Source organism: Danio rerio, chromosome 23, assembly GCF_052040795.2.
Source record: "Danio rerio strain M-AB ecotype USA chromosome 23, GRCz13ab, whole genome shotgun sequence".
In the NCBI taxonomy this organism is placed as follows: Eukaryota; Metazoa; Chordata; class Actinopteri; order Cypriniformes; family Danionidae; genus Danio; species Danio rerio.
Window position 1 is genome coordinate 24,676,666 of NC_141043.1, and position 21,961 is coordinate 24,698,626.

A 21,961-nucleotide genomic window follows, 5' to 3' on the forward strand; every position below is an offset into this window, starting at 1 on the left:
TGAAATAACCCTTAACTGCCAGCCTATGAGCAATGTTTTCCTGGAGCTACAGGGAAAAAAAATTTCCTCTGGGTAGTCAGTGTTTGATCTAGGACAAGGCAGATTGTACTCAGATTTAGATTCAGGATTTCATTTGTATGCATGTGCTAGACTATAATTGACGGCTTATTGCTTGGCCAGCATCCGAAACCTTTATCTGTCTTATCAGTTCAGCACAACATGGTGAGCTGGCAATCTTTCTAACATACTGCTTGCAATCAGACAAGGCGACTGAATCAAACACATGTTGCCATACATTTACATACACCTTTGATCCTCTGTTTAGTGCGCCATTGCTATTCCGCACCTTCAGGTCTGTGTGCAACTTCACAACATTGGGCGGTATTTTCAATCCACAGGACTTCACTTTTTTTAATCAAGACCTTATGTCGATCCAATTTGGAGGATCTTTGTTAGTTCTGATCTCCCATTGACTATTTTTGCTTTCATAGCTCTGTGATGATTTGCCACTGAACTGCAATTGTGTTCATGTTAATGTTTCATATTCATTCTCAGCGAGTGGCTTGCTGATTTTTGCAGTGTATTCAACCATTTTTTGCAAGTGCTGCTGATTTTGTCTGTGATATAATGTTGCTGGGTAACACAGATAAGGTCTTGTTAAAATATGCAAATTGGGTCATCATGAAAGCTCCAAACTACCAGTAATGTTTTATCCAGATGCAGTTGACCAAGAACAAACGGGATTATTATCCTATGGATTTAAGGTACACTAAGAGCATTTAGTGTAAAACAAATTTTTACTCAGGAATTGCTAGAACAGGCAACGCAGTGGCACGGTGGGTAGCGATGTCCCCTCACAGCAAGAAGGTCGCTGGTTCGAGCCCTGGCTGGGTCAGTTGCCATTTATGTTTAGGGTTCGCATTTTCTATCCCTGTTCGCATAGGTTTTCTCTAGGTGCTCCGGTTTCCCCCACAGTCCAAAGACATGCGCTATAGGTGAATTGGGTAGGCTAAATTGTCTATAGTTTATGTGTGTGAATGGGAGTGTTTGGGTGTTTCCCAGTGATGGGTTGCTGCTGGAAGGACATCCGCTGCATAAAAAATATGCTGGATAGGTTGGTGGTTCATTTTGCTGGGGTGACCTTAGATTAATAAAGGGATTAAGCCAAAAATAAAATAAATGAATGAATCAGCTAGTACATTTCACATACAGTAATGAAGACAGCAAATAAGGAAACATAAAATGTGCACATCCACATTTATGATTTGGTGGCTTCATTAAAATTCAAAAGGATAAAACGAAATATGTACCTAAATTTTTCAGTGCAAATTGGCTATTTCTGGTAAACGTTAGTGCTGTTTTTACACATTTGGTCCATGTTCGCACCCTAAAGGTACAGATTACTACTAAAAAAGTGAATGTTAATTATCCCTTGAAGTGCTTTGAAATCTGCATTTTGTTCAATGTGTGACTATGGGCCCTATCTTACACTCTGCACAAAAAGACCCAAGATGCGTTTGACACAACTTGTTGTAATTTTCAGACCAGCCCAACCCTAATTTTCACGTTTTGCACCAATTTGTTTAAATAGCAAATCCATTTGCAAAAAAAGAGAAATCCAATGGCTTTTTCAGTTTATTCATGACTGCTTGCATTTGAATAATGCTATGGTTATTAGTAGTATTATTTATAATATGCATATTTCTATTTGTTTTTATTAAAAGCAAGCTTAGATTTGTCCACCTGTCGGGATTTGGAGATGCATGCATCACCATATGGGGCCTAAGATTAGGATGTGTGTTTGGATTATTGCTCATTTATTCGTTTGCTAAAAATAAGAACTGAATTTAGACATAGTTTTGAAACAAATCTTTGCGCTTAACAAACAAAATGATATATGTAGGCTAATGGATTTCTTCAGTGAATTGTGTACAACACCGTTTGCTTATCCATGAAAGTAAAGGAGTTAAGAGTGAAATGAAAGAGAAAGTACAGAAGCCGAATGAAGGAGGCTCATTCTTTATCCTCACGCTGCAGATGATCTGTTTAACAGTTTTCTTGCTAATGAAGCATTCAGTTTTTCCGCTTGCAAAGTCTGTCATGTAAATAGCAAATGCGCCATGGCACGACACAACTAAATCTTAAAGAGAATGGGAGATGAGACTCTGATTGGTTTAAAGCATGTTATACTCAAAACACACCCATAATTCATTAAGAGAACAAGATCAAAACACTATTAGATCATGCGCCAGGGCACAGAGGGTATTGTTCCATCCTTACAATAGCAAAAGTGGATTCGGACATGCTCTTAATGCCTTTGTGCCATGCGATTTAGATTTTACGCCAAGATCGTTAAAATAGAGCCCTTAGTTTGAACTGTGACTTGAAGAAACAGAGTAGCTGCTCCCCTTTAAAAAAAACAGCATTTTGTATTTATTACAGCTCTGTCAGTGAGAGTGGTGGAGCTCTAGCGCATATACTTTAGCAATAGTATCTTGAAGGAGGTGGGACATGTCAGATACTAGTTTGTATTTGATTGGTCAGACGATTTGATGAGAAACTGAGGTGACATCAAAATAATTGTTGATCCATTTTGGCTGAAGTGACAAACTGCAAGCTTCTGATGTATATATATCTTCTTAATGTAAAATTTTGTCATTGTTTTGGAGCACATTAGATTCCAAATATCCTTAAGACTAACATACTGATACTAACATCTAAAAAACTATTTTGATTTCATATGGACTTTAAGCCTACTTCGAAGAAATGAAAGTAAATGTAAAAGTATTTGATTTGATTTATTTACATAACTATAAGAAATCTAATGACAAATACTATTTTATTTTATTTCTTCAAGCTGGTGTTCATAATCACAGTCATGTTCTACAGTTCGCTACAGTTACACCATTAGCTGAATGCACAATAGTCTTACATCATGTTTTCATGTCAGATAGCTGGTGAAATGACAGAATACCATGTCCCATATAAAAGCCTTGTGGCAGGAAATTTGCTTATGTTTTCCTGCACGTCTGGTATCAATGCATAACGTTAAGATTTAAATAACTAAATGTTAAATAATAAATGTTGTTTTCTTCTGCCTATATACATGAATACGTGTGGATGATGTAAATGAACAGTTTGCTTACAGTTTTGTGCTTATTTTCCCATTTCTTTGGGGACTATTTTTTACGCCTACCCTTTACCAAGCTGTTTCAAGAGATGAGGGGTCTATGACAGGGGACAAAACAGAATTGGTACTTAGACTGTAGAGGCCAGCTGTCAGGGTTTTAAAGTATCAGCTCTTTTCTCTTCAAATTTGAATTCCCTGTTCAGCTATACACCAAGAGATAATTATAGAGGCATTACACCATTGATAAAACAGCAAATCTGTAGCTCAGTTAGTTGAGCATGGCGGTAGCAATGCCAAGGATATGGGTTCAATTACTTGAGAAAGCAAAGACTGATGATAGAAGCATCTATTAAATTCATAGATCTCAACATAAATATATATTTTTAAAAATCATGCCGTTGTCTACTTGTGCTAATTTGTGTCGACCAAAATTCATCGTATTGCCAAATATAAACAGAACCTAATTAAAATAAACATTGTTGCATTGTCAAATACAAAAATGCACTCCAATTATTTGTATTTTTTAGCTTTAATGCTGTAACTTAATTTTGAGAAAAAATATTTCACAATTTTAAAAAATATTTTGTGAAAAAAAAATACAAATTTGTATTACAATACAAATCTGTTCATTAGCTTTGTCTACTTGTGAAGTGATTGTTTCAATGGCCTCAGTACTTTCCAAAATCCTTAACATCCTATATCAAGGGTATGCCATATAGGAAGCAACATGACAGATGCTTCACAGCTCATTTGCTGCCGGTTCATCCACTTTACTATTCTCAAAATGTGATGCAATCATCCTTTAATGATTGCTTTCCATACCGCTCTCAGCTCGGGATGTGTGGCTGATGTGTCTTCTGGCTGCTTTGGGTGTCGCTCTTATCCTGATCCTGCACCTGATGTTTTTGATGTTTCTTGTTTTTGTGGTTTTGTGGATGTTCTTTTGCCTGCCACGTGTACTACTTTGAAGTCATAGCATTGCAGTCTTTGGACCCATTGTTCGATGCTGGCAAAGAGTTTAGATTAAGGCCTAAATATAGTCCCTCGTATTTTGGTCTGTGATCAAATCAAACTTTCTCCCGAAAGCTACGGCTTTGCTTTCTCTATGCCTACATTTGCATTCAGTCAGTCAGCTGCGAGTGATTCACCAAGCGTGTATACATCTCTTCTCTTTGGTACTGAACAAACCCTCGTCTTAACCTAGCGAATGTGCATCTGCTTTCATCTGCATTCTGTCATCATGCTTTTTGAAGTGCACTTCAGTGCCAGCCTTGCCCAAAATGAGTTTGAATGTGTCACTGTACAAGTCCCAAGGAGAAGTATCTTCATAAATCACATGGTTTCTGCGGCTGATTTCAATCCTTGCTTTGATAACAACATTTCCATGAAGGTCAATATACCTGCTTGCCTGAATATAATACTTGGAGTTAAAATATATTAATGAAATGTTTCCATTGAAGTCGCAACAGATCTTTTTGACTGTACTGCAGGGCTATAACTGCAAGACAAGTGTCCCTTAACTAGAAAAGTGTCCCCTGGAATGTTTGATATTGATGTTCCTTTCTTTCAGTAGCTGTGTTTTCATCTATTCATCTTTTGAGCTCATTTTGGAATATTGCATAGAAATGCTTAATGGAAAAGCCAAGGTGCAGATAAATTCTGAAAATGTGCATTAAAATCATGCACACTTTTTATACAATTAAACAAACTTGAATGGAAGTTTACAAAATAAATTTCAACATGCACTTTAAAAAAAGTCATGTGATGACGAAAACAGGTGTGATGGGATGGCATTAATAAACAGATTTAGATCTGAAATGTTGTTATGGTCATTTTAAAATCCCTCAGTCAAAGTCTGTCATCAAAGTGGTTCAGTATTATTACCTCCCAGAACTGTCTTGAGCGGATGTGCACCAAAGAGCATGAGCGCCTCCAAAACTGGGCATTCATTGCATTTCGTCTTTTCCATTTTTCTTTTAGATATTTGGTGCCAGTTGATCAGCAAGTGGCGTTTTTGTTCTCTTATTGGATGGATTTTCTGGTAAATTCCAGTTTTGCGCATATATCTATTTTGCATCTTTGGATGAAAACATAGGTTTAAAAAAAAGACATATGATGGATAAGTCACAACAATCTATTTTACTTAGATGTTGCTTGATAAAAATAGCAGGTTTGGCATGCTGTGCCAGGAGAGAACCCTGAGCTCAGAAATAATTGAGCCCAGGGCTCCCGCCTGGTCAATGAGCATGTGAGGGGGTTATGAGATTAGGTAATTCTCGAGAGCTCCCCCTGGTAAAAGAGGAAAGGGTGGATGAGGGATTCTTCAAAAAATTAAGATGAGGGAGTGATGTTAGTCGGGCTATTTATAGTAAGTTTGGAATGATCCCAATGGCTTACTAATGATTACAGTTGAGAGACCAGCCGTGATCAATTATATCACATGCTCCTCTCGAAATTCATTCATTCATTCATTTTCTTGTCGGCTTAGTCCCTAATCTGGGGTCACCACAGCGGAATGAACCGCCAACTTATCCAGCAAGTTTTTACGCTGCGGATGCCCTTCCAGCCGCAACCCATTTCTGGGAAACATCCACACATACACACACATACTCATATACACTACGGACAATTTAGCCTACCCAATTCACCTGTACCACATGTCTTTGGACTGTGGGGGAAACCAGAGTACGCGGAGGAAACCCACGCGAACGCAGGGAGAACATGCAAACTCCACACAGAAACGCCAACTGAGCCGAGGATCGAACCAGCGACCTTCTTGCTGTGAGGCGAACGTGCTACCCACTACCCACACGGGTAGAGTTTATTTTATCCAAATTAAAACTTTAAGCAGTAACACTTTATATCACAATGTTTTAAAAGTTAAGTATTTGTCTGGTCTATGCTAAATGTGTCATGACAAAATGAGGTAGATCTTTTGGTGCTTTCACACTGAAAACAAACTTTTGTTCATCTATACAGTACGTGGCTTTCAGCTTTCTGTTCTGGAACATCAGCAGTTTTGCCATTTTGTGCAACTCAAGCATGCTGCTTGAAATCACTTGCAGTAGGCCTTAAAGCTCAACACTTTTACTCCTCTGTCATCCTTTAAAAAAATCTTTCCAGTTAATAGTACAAGATCACTGTGCTTGTTTTTAGTTTTCCTTGGTTTTATATGTTATTATCTGAATTTGTGTTATTGTATGATGTCCCTGCTGCTTCGTATCTGCTTTACATTTTGCCTCTTGGCCAGGTTGTCATTGTAAAATTACCTGGTTAAATAAAGGTTATATAAGCAGCTCAAGGTACATGATCTCAAGCTTAATTTCATTGTAGAGTGATGGGTAAAATTTTCGAAGAAGAAAAAACTTACTTTGTCATGCCACAAATCATTATGCCATAGTTCCACAGAGATCTATTGTTTTTATTCAATAGAATTGTCAAATACATTTTCATGTCATTACTTTCATACAATAGTGGCATTTAGTGTTTGTGTGGATTTGAGTTACATCAGTAAAACTGAAATATTAGTACTATGTTCTTTATGATACAATTCTGCTAATAGCAGCTGTCAATGTTTACCATACATTTCACAATACATTTTTTTTTACAATAAATGTAAAAATGTAGTTTACTCCTTGTAATTCAAAATTGTATTTTCAGCATTTTTCCCTTTGTCCCTATTCATGTGATCCTTCTGACATCACTCATGATAATATTCAATATTATCAATGATGAAACTAATTCAGCTTTTTCTTAACAGCAATTTTAAACAGAAGTATCTAATTTTAAAGAGAAGGGTGTCATTTATTCCTGTGATTCAAAGCTGTATTATCAGCGTCATTGATCCAGACTTCAGTCACATGATCCTTCAGAAATCATTCTGGAATGCTGATTTGCTGTTCATAAAAGTATGTAGTCGTATTGTGAATGTTTTAAACAGTTGGACTTCTGTTTAACAGCATTTTTACTTTTTGATCGATTTAATGCATGCTTTCAGTAATAAATTCATACATTTTATTACCAAATAAAATTGTGGAGGCTTTTAGCTTGAATAATAGATATGTCGTCATCTGCCATCAAAAGCAAACTGGCCCATTTTAACCAATCCTGACACTTTGCTTGCACTGTTCTCTCTCAGAGCATTACAGACTAAGCAGGAGCAATCCAATTAAATCACGCCGTTGAGTAATCTTGTTTATTTTCCCAAAAAAAGTCCAAAGCTGAAGTGGACGGCTTGTCGTCTTCAAAAGGGAAGCGTTTGCATACTGTACAACTAGAAGAATGTGTGTTATATTTTTGTAAATGTATGTTTGTGGCAGAGTAGATCTGAAGGCTTTCTTAAATATCACTTGTATTGGGGAAACTTTTTATCAGGAAATGTTTGATGGTAAGAAGAGCATGGGGAAAATACATTCGTTACCGCAGATTAAAGCACGGCGGCACTGAAGAAGACACAGGAATAGACAAGCGGATGCTTATGTGGTGTGAAGTGCAGCGAACACCCATGAGACAAATGTGGCGGTGTCTAAACTATGTCTTCTCATAAAATCCTCATCCACCCCCATATTATCACAACACAAGAGCTAATGATAAGATGAAATTCTGTCGTCAGGTCATTAAAGTGAGACACTGCAGCAGAAAAAGGTAAAACTAATAGTTATCTCCATACCTCCACAGCTTATTGATTTATTGAAAACTTAGTTCACCCAAAAATCTAAATTATGTTAACAATGACTCGCTCTCCTGTTGTTTCAATACCCTTAGATGTTTGCACATCTTCACAGCACATCTTCAGTACACAAATGAAGATGTTTTAGATTAGATCCAAGAGCTATATGACCCTCAGTAGACATCAATAGCCCAGAGATGGTTAAAAGTCAAAAAAGAAACCAAAAGCATTTCATTTGACTTCAGATCAACTCTAATCATGCAATTTCCAAGAACACTTTTTTTGCATCAAAAATCTGTAACAGCCACTTTGTTAACCTTAAATAATCTATGACTTCCACAGTACGCTTTAAATAGGAGTATTATGACTCCTAGTTGTTGCCTGTAGTAAATAAGTACCCAGTCTTGACATGGTAGAGAAGACATTATCAGTTTTTTAGCACACAAAACACACAGAGCTACACATGATGACAGTTGAACCACTGAAGTCGCATGAAATGTTTTTGCTTTCTTTTCTGAACCATTGCTGTCTTTGGGGGATGAGAGAGCTCTGTTTCATCTAAAATATCTTCATTTGTGTTCTTAAGATGAACAAAGGTCTGAAGACATGAGGGTATAATTAATACAATCATTTGCAGTTTGGGTGAACACACTTTAGAAACAGCGTTTTTTTGTATTAGTTAATTGTTTTCTATAATTGTATATGCAAATGATGCCTTGTTTCATAAAATGTGCATACATTTCAAGCCCAAAAGTCAGAACTTTTGATGTCAGGTTCAAAATTCATATTTATTTTATTAGAGTCAAATATATATATATTTTTTTACAGAAACCATTTTGGGAATCTCTTTTTACCACTCTATAACTTTCTTTTTTAGTATTTTTAAAATGTTCGCTCCGTAAAATGTTGTCTAATTTCAGTAAAAATTATTTTCTGAATTTATCCCTGAGAGAAAACCTACAGAATTCAAGTATTAACTCTAAGGCCCTATACATCCACCCAACACAATAAGGCGCAAGATGTGTTTGTCATGATTTGTTGCTATTTTAGACTAGCACAACTCAAATTTTCATGTTTAATGCCACATGGCTTTTTCAGTTTATTAGAAATTCTATTAGAAATAGTTTTGAAACAAATCTTTGCGCTTAAATGAAATTAAATATGTAGGATAATGGATGTCTGCAGTGAAGTGTGTACAACATTGTTTCCTTGCAAAACGAAAGTAAAGGAGTAAAGTAAAAGTAAAATAAAGAGAAAGTAAAGAGGCTGAATGAAGGAGGCTCATTCATATCCTCGCGCTGCAGATGATGTTTAACTCTATTCTTGCTATTGAAGCGTTCAGTTTTTCCACTTTCAAAGTCCGCCATATAAATAGCAAATGCGCCATGGCGCTATGCAACTGACTCTTAAAAGGAATGGGAGATGAGACTAATTAGTTTAATACACGTTATGTTTAAAACACACCCATAACTCATTAAGAGAATAAGCACAACCCTGTTAGACCATGCGCCAGCGCACAGAGTGTATTGTTTCATCCTTAAAATAGCAAAAGTACATTTGGACAAACACTTAATACTTTTACGCTATATGCTTTAGACTTTACGCCAAGATCGTTAAAATAGAGTCTTATAAGTTTGAAGTTTAAAATGAAGGTTTATGACTCAGTGCTAAAGCAAATACTCATTTTGAGAAAGCAGCCTTTAAAAATATGTATTATTTGAAAACTGCATACACATATTGATAAAATCTGAAAAATAAAACACCTTAAAATGTCATTTGGATGCCAAAAGGCATTTGATGCCCATAAAAAACTGACTAAGAAAATCTTTAATTTAGGAGACTTTTAAAAAAAGATGCTACAGTAAAACACATCAGCACAAGTTTTCAGCCCATTCTGCAGGAAAGCGACAAGCCTGACACAGAACCTTGTATATAAATAATTCCAGTGGGCTAATTCATGTACATATTAAATATTCTCGGCTGTGTTTTTTTTCTATGGAGTGGAAAATGTGAATAAAAGTCTTGGCCCCAAAAGATTGCTTAAGATGAAACGGGGCTCCATTCCCACTGTGCATATCCAGGAAGAGCGAGTTTTGCACATCAGAGCTCCGAGCATCAGGCTCACAGCAGGAGAGGGACAGCGCCAGCCTGCCATTCCCACGCAAGATCCAACTCAAGATCCCTCAAACACAACCAAACGGGTCATCCTCTTACCATGCAGCTGCGCTATAGGCTAATGTGTCATGAAAACCAAATGACGTCTCATTACATAACAAATAAAAGCTGCCCAGTTTCTTAGATGTTGTGTTGCTGGTCTGAAGTAGCTGATGAATGATACAATGGTGAATGATTCAATTATTAGTGATACGATGTTAATGAAGTGAATTATTCGTCTGTTGGTTGGTTGGTTCTTCATTCTTTTATATTATATTACATTATCACTTATTCTCACCTATTTAGCACTTCCTATAATTGGACCTACTGACTTATCTGGACTTCTGGACTGTTCCTTATGATCTTAGTAATGTATTGTTAGCCACTCCTAATTGTTGTCTGCTGAGTAGGGAGCTACTGTAGGTTTGTCAGTGCTGTATATCACAGATTGTATGATGCTGTTCCCCATGACCTCCAAAAAGCAGCTTCATCCTTTTCTCCTTCAGAGCCTTTTAAAAGCACTTTTTTATCTGATTATTACTCTTCAGCTCTCTGACTGTAAATTGCAACCTCACAAGACACCCCCTATTATTGATGTTTATGTTGTTATGCCATGCTATATATGTTATGTTATGTTTTTCAGTCTAACTTGTAAAGCAACCTTGCGTGTATTATAATTATATTATATTATATTATATTATATTATATTATATTATATTATATTATATTATATTATATTATATTATATTATATTATATTATATTATATTATATTATATAGTTAGAAGGTCGCTGGTTCGAGCCTCAGCTGGGTCAGTTGGCGTTTCTGTGTGGAGTTTGCATGTTCTCCCCGTGTTCGCGTAGGTTTCCTCTGGATGCTCTATATTTCCCCACAAGTCCAAAGACATGGTATAGGTGAATTGGGTAAACTAAATTGTCTGTAGTGTATGATGTGTGTGAATGAGAGTGTATGGATGTTTGCCAGTGATGGGTTGCAGCTGGAAGGGCATCCGCTGTGCAAAAGATATGCTGGATAAGTTGGCGATTAATTCCGCTGTGGCGACCCCAGATTAATAAAGGGACAAAGCTGAAAAAAAAATGAATGAATATATTTCAATATATTATATTATATTATATTATATTATATTATATTATATTATATTATATTATATTATATTATATTATATTATATTATATTATATTATATTATATTATATTATTATTATAGCATAGGATAGCATAGCACATTATAAACTTCATGCTGACCTTTAGTAAAAAAAATAAATAGCAGGATTTGTAGAATGATGTTTTGGTGTTCAACAATAACAATTTGCTTTTTAATTTATTATTATTATTATTATTATTTTGTCTGGTTGTTTAGATATGATTGACAATTAATTAGAATAGCTAATTTGTCTTATTTTCGGTCAATAAATATTTAATTACTATAATTAGTTAACAATAAAAATAATAAACAAAAATAAATAAATAAATAAATTGTATCATTTATAATATAATAAAGATGTTTGGGACAACTTGTACAAATGTATTTTACAGCTTTGTCAGAGCTAAAAGCAGAAAACAACAAAATGTTGTTTACGTCTGCACTCCACTGCCATCACCGAGGTTAAATCACGGTCTCAACTAATGGGGAGCATAAAATGCAATAACAGGAAATGTCTTAAGTACTTGGAAAAAAAAAATAATTGCCATCTTTTCAGCTTCTAAAAATGAAAAAAATAAGTAAAAAATAGAAGCCTTTCACATTGGTGATAGTCTCAGACAGGTACTGCATGAAGTTTACTGAAAATATACATTCAGTGATTATCTACTCAAATTCCTGTCATTATAAACTTCACAGAAGTGACATTGTTAACATTGTTCAAAATAAAGCAGTCCAAATTATTTAATTGTTCTGTGAATTTTTTCTTTAATAGTTGCCCCGAAGCATGCTACATTTCTCTGTATTTTGTGCCATGTTCAACTTAATTAGATACACCATGACATGAAAATTCATTCATACTGTAGCATACTATTATGCTGAAAACAAAACGCTCAAAACCTTTGTCGTATAATAGCGATGCACTGTAATTATAAGCGGCTGTAATCAAATACTATGAGGTTACTACAGTACGTGCTGATTGATGTGTTGTCTTGCTGTGGTAAACAGTGAACCCTTTATTAAGATTAACACAGTGTTGGCAGGGGTGCATTTGTCACCAGCCATATGGGCCGCTGATGATTAAACCTGGAATAATAGTCTGTCTGGCTTATGCATAAATTACATGTGGAACGCAATGGCTGTTTAACAACCTTATGCCTGTCTGATTTGAGCCAAAACACCCCGCAGTCAATTAACTTCTTTTATTTTTTTTTCTTAAGCCAAATTCTGGCCGCGGTCACCAGTTCTTTTAAATGTGCAGCAATGAGTGTCACCACTGCTGCCAAAAACATGGATGGCAAAATGTGTACGATTTGTAGAGTCTGTGCTTTCCCTGCCCTGAAACAATGTGGAATGAACTGCAAAAATCCGAATAGCAGTTTCTGCATGTCTCATTTTGAAACAGGGGGAATCAAAAGATGCGCATCATATTTATCATGCCCCATTTACAGCCTTCAATCCTAAATAAATAAATAAAAGTGTAATTCTGTTCTGTAGTTTAGATAATCCTTTGGCTCTCGGATGGCTTTCTGAACATGCAAAAAAAAAAATTTTTTTCTTCTTTGATCCTTCTGTTGCTTTACTGATCGTGTTTTAGAACAAAATGTGCATTCAACACAGTTGCATGAGGAACCTGTCCTAAAATAAAAATTTTCTTTTCATGTAGTTCAGTTCACTTTGCGGCCATTTTTGTCCCAGTAATATGCTTGCAGATACAGCTATATATTCTACAATTGGTCGGGATTAAGTTTAAATTATATTTTTACCCATGCATTGAGCAAACTGACAGTTCTCTGAGCAGAAGCTTAAGGTTTGAGTGACTTGTTGGCATTTTGATTATTATCAGGTATTCCTGTTGTCAGAAGCAGGCTATTTTTTAAAGCACACTCTGATGAAATGAAGCCTCAAGATGCTTATGTTGAGAGTAAACAGAATAATGTCTTGACTTTTTTGTAGACTGACTCAAAATTTAGCTGATTTCTTGTTAGTATGCAGAATAAAAGTGCAGTTGTGCCAGAATGGTTCACTACAGTTATCCAGAAGCAGAATTACTGAGACATACAAAGTGAGTTTAAAATTGGATTCCGAAAAGAAAGGGGTGCAACAGTACACAAACATGACAGACTGTTTAAAATGTTTTTAATATTGCAGCATGGTAGAAAAACAGCAAATTGATTTAAAAATTTAATATTTTTCCCTCTTTTTATTAAACGTGACTCCTTTTATGCCTCCTTTTTGTTCCTAGAGATGTCCCTACAGTATGTTTGTGAGATTTTAGCTCTAAATACAACACATACAACTCTTTTAAAGCTATCCCTTTTAGGCTTTTATCTAAATTGTGTCATTTTGGTTACTGTTACTTTAAATTCAAATAAGATTGTGTTCTTTTCGAAAGAGGGAGGAGCTACAAATGCCTGTGCATCTAGTACTAGAGTTATCTCTGTGAAAAACTGAAAATGTGAAAGAAGTGTCTCAGAAGAAGGCAATCTTTGGAGACAACCGCTGACATTATCTACAGCAGGTATGATGCAGAAACTAATAGTGGATGGCTGCTTCTCACTCAGGGCTAGAGATGCTTATTAATTTTCGCTGTAACTCTATTTCTAATGCTACTATTACTACTACATTTAATGGATAGGACAGTAGAGAGTATTGACAGGAACATGTTGGGAGCAGATAGAGGGAAAGGATCGAGGTGGAAATCGAACTCGGGTCGCTGTGAGCACCGGAGTCCCATGTGTCGACACTCTAACCACTACACTATTGGCTCCAGCTTTACTTGAGGAAGTTGAAAGGATTTAATGTGGATAGGCTTCTTCTTAGGACATTTTATTCTTCTTTTACTGAGTCTCTTTTAACTTTTGCAGTAATATGCTGGTATGGTAATTTGAGGGTGACAAGTAAAAACGCACTCAGTAAAATCTCTATCTCTGTGTATGAGGTGAGAGTCATGAAGAGGGCTATGTCTATTTTAGCAGTTGAGAACCTCCCACTTTATTCAAAGTTATGCATCATGCCATCAGGAAAAAGGTATACTTATTCTCGACAGACAAGGTCCAACATTAATGCATTAACTTGTTCCAACTGCATTTGGGTTATTTAACAAGCTTTAAGTTGTATGTTTATTTGTTTTTGTTTGTTTGTTTTTAACTTGATTATGATTTTTTTATTGTTTACTGGTACTTTTATGTTGTCAAATGTGACCTGTTGCTGTTGACTGCCTGCTATTGCTGTAAACCTAATTGCCCTTTGGGGACAATAAAGACATTCCAATTCTAGGGCTGTCTATGCTAATGCGGCAGAGATTATCACTAATGGGTGTGGCTTTCCCCCAATAATAACATATACAAAGGAAGAATGTCAGTCAACGTGTTTCTGCACTCTGTTTTTATCAAGTGTGATTATAAAAAAAAAAGATTAATTATTGTTTAACGTTAGATGCTGGCTATATTCACACACTGTTGCCACATAACTGTGTTTAAACCCCTTATAAAACTGATTTTTGCATCATAGGTCCCCTTTAAACAGTGGTTTACCAATTTTGCATCTAAAAATACCTTTTTGTAAATTACAGTAGTCAACATTTGAAGTGGATCATCACCAAAGTACTTTGATTATCATCAAAGTTGCCCAAAAGCTATTAAAAAACACCCATTATGGTCTTTGGACAGCTTTATATTTATTTTTTTATTCACTTCAAATGTTGACTACTGTGTATAAAGAAACTTTATTGCTTACACATTACTAAACGCTACCAGTCTTTCCATGGTTGGAATATTGATAAATGATTGGATTGGATTTGAAATGTTCATTCATATGTATTTGGTGCAATAGCTCGTAGTAGAGTAGCAATTATTGTTGTAATTTGAAAAATGAGACTTTGTTATAGAAAGCAATAAAACACAGAGCTGCTTTATTAAGTCTAGTAAATATTTGTTCATTTATTAATTTATGCATTAACTAAAAAAAGCATAGGCTGAAAGATTGATCTTGGGAGTTCTGTATGTACACTGTATGTGTTCAGTAAACATTATGTTTGCTGTAATAGTGGTGATAACAGTATTAAGCCCAGGGGTGGATTTAGTGATATGGGGGCCCTGAGCAATTCCAACCATGGGGCCCAAAAGTTCTAAAATCCACGTTTTGTACTTTAAATTATTTTTGTTTATTTTGCTGTTTTTTATACCACTTAGTCTCCTTTTCTACATTTAATCTTAATGCAAAATAATAATAACATGTAAAGCATCTTGTGACATCTTGTAAAACTTTTTAAATGTTTGATTTGTTTTCTTAAAAATGAATTCAGAACTAAAAATAACTTTCGTTTTTAAAACTGAATCTTTACTGATTTGACAGTTAGACTGGTCCATGGTTAAGGGTGGGGAACACATTTGTGCAGATGTAGTAATTACATTCAAATTCATATTTTTAGACCCTCACCATACAAAATACCATAGAAAATGGTATTTTTTATAATTTATTGGTATAATTCTAGGTATTTATTTATTAGAGGGCACTCTAATTTCCTGAGGCCCTTAGTGGCTGCTTACCTTGCTTATTGGTTAAATCCGCCCCTGATTAAGCCACAACACTGCTTTAGTCACTTGCCCATCGTGTCACCACCACTGTCATTTAGTTATGCTGGCGAAAAAAATAAAACACTACAACATAAAACTAAACATGTTCCATCACAAATCAGCAGCAAAAGTCAGATATCATTTATCCGTAAGTAGGTGACAGGTAGTTTCAGAAGCTAATGACTCATCAACCAGGGCGAGTATCTATTGTTGTCACTAATTTAAATGTGAAAGTCTTTAAATAGCGCACAATTTTTAAACAATTTAAAAAGCCTCACCCCAGTGATACTGGTACTGGTGTTGTCCTTTTGTCACCTCACAACCTTTGTACAAATACAAACTGTTCCATACAGTAATTTGTGTGTGTAATTCTTGCTAAACTTACCAAGCTTTGTATTTTAATGCTGAGTTTCAAAAGTGATCTCTTCTCTTTTTCTTGCAGTTGCAGGCTGCCCTGTATAACCCAGTCCACTGTGCTCTTCTTGGTTTTTCTGCTGCCAGCACATCCCTGCCTCAAGGCTACCTCTGGGTACGTACATTTGGACAGTGAGAACATCTTTTCTTCTTTATAACTCAATCTTCCCACTGGTGCAGGAACATCAGTGTGTCTCTGTAGAGCTCTGATGATGGCCACTTTCCTCACTTCAGCCCTGATGCACCTGAGGGGAAACAAATTACCCACATAAACATTTCAATAGTTTACTAATGACCAGGACTTTCATCGGGCCAGTACAGCAGAGAACAGTCAAAGTTTAAATTCACTGACGATATGCTAATTTCACACACCGCTGGTTTCATCACATTTTACTAAGTAGTCATTTAGCAGATGTTTTTCTATCCACTTATAGTTCTCTTGCTCGAAGGCACAATATAAAAAGTGCACGGATCATTCCTTGCAGGGTTTAAGCGCTGCACCATATTAAGTTTAATTTTATGGCCTCAGCAATACACAGTATTCAGTTTATTTTTAATCACACAAGCAAGAGTGCCGTTCTATTGAATAATCATTACATTTTATAGTACAGTAAGTACAACAAGAAAGATAACACTTAGGTCGGTAGTCAAAGGTAAATTGTTGCATATTTTATTTATTTTGTAAAACTTTTGCAAATGTTTTTTTTTATGAACTGTTTAGGTGAATTGTTACAAAAATTACTACTAAACTGTTATATAAAAAATGCAAAGTATTAAAAATATTAAAAATAAAGCTCTGCTCAAACTCAAATAAAAATTGGACAAAACAATAGTGTTAGTGATTCACATTTCAGCCAAATTGAAGAAATAAGGGATGTCGACAAGAGGTGAAGTGCAAATATGGCAGGTGTAGTTATTAGTATGTTCATTTGTTTTTAACCTGAATGAACCAGTGTTTGAATGCATAGGTTGGACGAATTATTCTACGACTCATTCATACTTGTCACCTACTGCACTAGTCCTAATACCTACATGTGTATTTGTCTAGTTATGCAATCTATTCTCTAAATTTTTAATAAAAAAAAAAATGTGAATACTGCAAACTGAATCTTGATGTGAACTAGAAACAGATCAAGCCATGTTTATTCAAATAAACCATGCTATCATAGAAGTTATGTGGCCTAGATAAGTGCAAATCTTCTCCAGAAATGTTTAATATTCTCATTTATAAACACAGGAATAATCCCTAGAATGAAAAGATCTGCTTTGACCATATTTGGAATGGTCATGAATATTAATCAGCTCTGCTCTAATGCTTCACATCTCGTGTGATTGCCTGGCACTCACACACACACACACGCACACACACACACACACTGATGCTAGAGATATGTATGACATATGTCTTGTTGCATTTTTTGAAGGGCTCTATGATTCCAGTCTCATTTTCAAAATAAAAGTCCCCAAATTATCACTGTTGTAATCTCTTAAGGAAACATTGCGGCCAATCAATCGCTGCCTGGGGCTAAGGGTTCCTTTGTGGATTGTCTGAGTATTGTTCCAATTGGCCTATTTTTTAACAGAATTTTACACTCAAAAACAATGGTGGAAGCAATGGTGTTTGAGCCTCCCAGTATGTTATTTCCATGTACTAAACATTTATTAATCAGCTTTGCCTAAGAATACCCAAACTTTTATTATATATTACATTTAATCAAACCAAACAACTTTCAAATTAACTCTGATGGAGTTAAGCATTAATGCAACACATACAAAAGACATCTAATTGATGGGATCCATTTTATATCAAATACACCTCAGGATAAATGCGTTAAGGGCCCTGGACACTTTTGTACACTTCTATTTCCATCTCTATTTTTCCATTCTATTTCCACCTGGGGACACTCATCCCGAGACCCCTAGAGATTATACAGTACCATTGATGCAATCCAAGAGCTGTAAAGAAATTACACCTAGGTATCCATAATACTGGACCAGCCCATATCCTGGGCTCATGCTGTGGCATTATGGAGAAGTGGAGAGCATGAGACCGCAGTGTCTGACGAGTCTTCGCATTGATCCCATGGGCCAGCCTGAACACCCGCCGGTGACCAGCTCACACCTGCAGTTCTCCATGATGGATGTCATGCATTCTCCAGCCCCCAGCGCAGAGACTGCAGCTCTGCACAAGAAGTTTGGCCAGAGAAAAAATGGTCATGCCCAAAAGAGTCTGGTTTCTCTCTAGGTTTTTTTTTTCTTCACTTCCGTCAATTGGTGAAGTTTGTTCCTTGCCCAGTCGTCACTGGCTTGCTTGGTTTGGGACTTCTGAAGCTGTGCATGGATGTATTGCTCTTCAGTGTTTGGACTTTCAGCAGTAAAAATCAAACCACAATGAACTAAACGAAACTGAACTTCAACTCTGAAAACTAGACTGACACAGTTTCAGTTTACTAGAACTTCTATGTTAAGCTGCTTTGACACAATCTACATTGTTGATTAAACATGAATGGGCTCCATGCACATCTAGAGTTTTATAGCCAAACTTGGTCTTGGTCTTAACCGGTGAAAGCTTACTGTGGCTATTTTTCATTTCACAAGGTTGTTTTTACAGCATCGATGTTGTACTTTAATTACAATACATTCAGTTAAATAGACTTAAGCATTCATTTAGTTGTTCAAGTGTAAAATTAGATGAATGGCTGTTGTAACCACTAATTCCATTGAAAATACTAGAGTAAAATAAACGGTCATATTTTAAAGACATGGTGGTGGGAAATGTAATTTAATGCAGTGCTTTTTGTCCGATCTGAGACCCACTTCATATTGTATAACATGCAGTGAAGATCACAGATTTTTTAAGAAATCAGATCTTAAACGTGACAATGTTGTAATGCAAAGACAATTCACTGGAAGCCCTTGGGTTGCCTGGCTAAACATTAAAAGTCTGTGTGCATATAGCCTATTGAATTGAATTGAATTAACTTTCTGTTGTGTACACTTGCTCTAAAGTATTAGTATTAGGACAGGCCCAGAAATCTAACTTGTTTAATTTGCAATATAAAACTTTCCAAACCATAAATCATCTCTCAAATCAGACTGAATCACAACTCCTGCATTGAAATGTACTCTTCTCTTATAGTCTTCTTTTGACTTACAGAGATTTTCCAGCAGAGGTAAGTGATGGTAGCAGGAGCACTGCCTAAAAAACACTGTTAGAATAGCTTGATCGACATTTAAAAGAAAGAAGCAAGCAGGATTAAAAGTTTCTCGAAAGGCAGCTCTAGAAACAAACATCAAGTCTTCCACATCAAAAGGCGTTCTATAAATCATTTATCTCATGGCTGTGCTTTCACGTTTTTCTTCTTCCAGCTTTTTTGCCTGCAGCCTCTCAGAGGGCCATTTCAGTGAATTGAGGCACTGGATGTCCTCTTTCTCATGTTTGTTTTCTTTTTGTTGTCTCTTCGACTGTGCAGGTGGCTAGTAGGGGTGATGACTCTCATGGGCAGGTGGAGATTTTCTCCCTCAACAGACCCACTCCACGCTCCGTCAAGAGTTTCTCTCTCGGTTCCCAGGTGCTTTGTCTGGAGTATATCACAGAGCCCAGCACCGAGGAAGAACAGGAAACTCAGGCCTCTGAAGTTCCTTCCAAGATCGGCAACACCATCTGTGTAGGATTATTGGATGGCAAGTGAGTCATTGTGCATATACGTACCTGTACTGGTGTGGAAAAATTTGTTTACTTTGCTAATTCGATGCAGAAAGGCTGAATTAATTTGCTTATTTTTTTCAGGCAAAGCTTTTGATTATGTATGTGTGTGCGTGTGTGTGCTTTCTCTAGCATCATGGTTTATGGGAGTGTGGACACCGCTGCTCAGTGTTTGCTAACATTCTGTAACCCCGAGCGCTGCCACGTTCTGTGTCTGAAACACTTAGGCAACTTTCTCTTCGCTGGGCTGAGTAATGGAAAAGTTGCAGTTTACAACAGAAAAAGTGGAGGTATGAAAATTACAATTTTAATGCAAATGTATGGCTGGTTTACCTTAAAACAAAAACTTAGACATCACTTCACTCTTATTTTGACTCACAACTGTAAGATTTTTCATTAAAGAAGGATAAGAAAAGGTTTGGTCAGCTGTTGGTTATCACCAATGTTCTGGTATTTTATTTTGTGTTCGACAGAAGAAATCAGGTTGAGTAAATGATTACAGAATCTGCATTTTCTGATATAATTTCTATAATTTAAATAATATAATTCTATAATTTAAATAATATAATTTTAATTTATAATTTTTATGATTCTGGATAATTTTAATGTGTTGATATTTTAGAATTTTGCTAAGTATCCTTGTATTTTATTGCATGTTCTCTGTTGTTGTAGGGCTTTGGGTTTTAGAAAAGTGCATTAAAAAATAAAATGTATTATTATTATTATTATTGCTATTATTATTATTATTATTATCATCATATTTTGTACTTTGGATTCATTTTTGGATTACAGATGCAGGATTTTTATTCAATGTTTGACACAATCTCAACCAAAACACGAAGAGAGGATGGGACATAGTGTAGCCTCGCCCCTTTTTATAAAACAGCCAATAGCATTTTCTTTATCAACGCTCTGCCAGTGAGGGTAGTTGAGCTCAAGCACACCAAATGTGAAGAGCATTTGATTGGTCACGATTAGATAAGAAACTTATAAAGCTTAAAAACACATATGAAAAAAAAGTATGGAGTCACGTGAAAAAAAAAAACGTTGATCCATTTAGGCGGAAGCGACAAATAAGCCTTAGGGGCCAATGACACTGTATGCACTTTTACATTCTAAAAACACGAGGTGCACTGCCTTTTTTGTTGACAAAAAAAGCAACGCAGTGTGCCTTTTTATGTCACTAGGCAACGACTGATTCAGCTGCCTGTTGTGTGTGAGTGTTGCTGTTGATATTGGTATAATTTTAATATTTAATAATATTGTGTGATTTATACAGCTCCGGACAACTCAAAAAAGAAACCACTAGTCCATCTTCAAAAATCTCTGTAATCGTCTTGACAACAGAAACACTGTCACCTCAACAGAAACCCCACATCTGCTTCCATTTGATTGGAGAATAAAAGAGACACGACTGATGTAACACGGTTTTTCCGCTCAGAGTTGTTTTTCAACTGCGAGCTCAGCGCGCAACAGCAAAAATTTCGAGGCATAGCAGGTGGTTATAATGTGAGGCACACATGGTGCATAAGCAGCACGCAAAACGCTTGTGGCCATTGATAAATCATTCAAAAAAGGCGCCTGTCAACGCTAAAAGTGTGTTCGGTGTGATCGGCCCCTTACATGGTTTTATCAGTTTTATATGCTCTTAATGCAAATTTTGTCACTGCTTTGGAGCACACTACCATATAGATATCCTAAAAACAAACAATACTGATACTAACATTTAAAAAACTTTATTTTAACTTTATGGGACCTTTAAGAAGGTAAGAAAGACTTTTGTAGCTTTTTTAAATTCTAAACCACAAAGACCATTTTTTTCTGCAATTGTAAGTTGATATCTCAAAATTCTCACTATAACAAAAAGTTTCAAGTTTATTTTAAATGTAAAAATTGCAAAAAAGTCATTTGATAATTATTTTGAGATAAAAAGTAATAATTACCTTTTTTAATCAGTAGTGGAAACGGGCTTCAATAAGAGGCAGTGCCTTCTAAAAAAAGAGAAAAAGAAAATATTCCATAAAACAAAAACACCTCAAATATTACAAAATCTAACCTATAAATGACTTGAGCTCAACATGGCATCTCCCCTAAACATATTGAGTTTATACCATGCTGTGGGATTGGTGAGGGGTCAATAAAAATGGACT

The 21,961-nt window shown here is 35.9% G+C and overlaps 1 protein-coding gene across 46 annotated transcripts in view; it reads left to right on the forward strand.

Moving 5' to 3' along the window:
• The window catches only part of arhgef10lb (Rho guanine nucleotide exchange factor 10 like b), a 101,255-nt gene that overhangs the window by 67,343 nt on the left and 11,951 nt on the right, over positions 1 to 21,961 (forward strand). For all 46 annotated transcript variants that reach the window (XM_087307076.1, XM_087307087.1, XM_087307056.1 and 43 more), the window contains 3 exons: positions 16,134 to 16,220; positions 19,579 to 19,793; positions 19,944 to 20,101. In XM_087307076.1, coding sequence (XP_087163202.1) covers positions 16,134 to 16,220; positions 19,579 to 19,793; positions 19,944 to 20,101 — 460 coding nt within the window. The remainder of the gene's footprint in view (positions 1 to 16,133; positions 16,221 to 19,578; positions 19,794 to 19,943; positions 20,102 to 21,961) is intronic.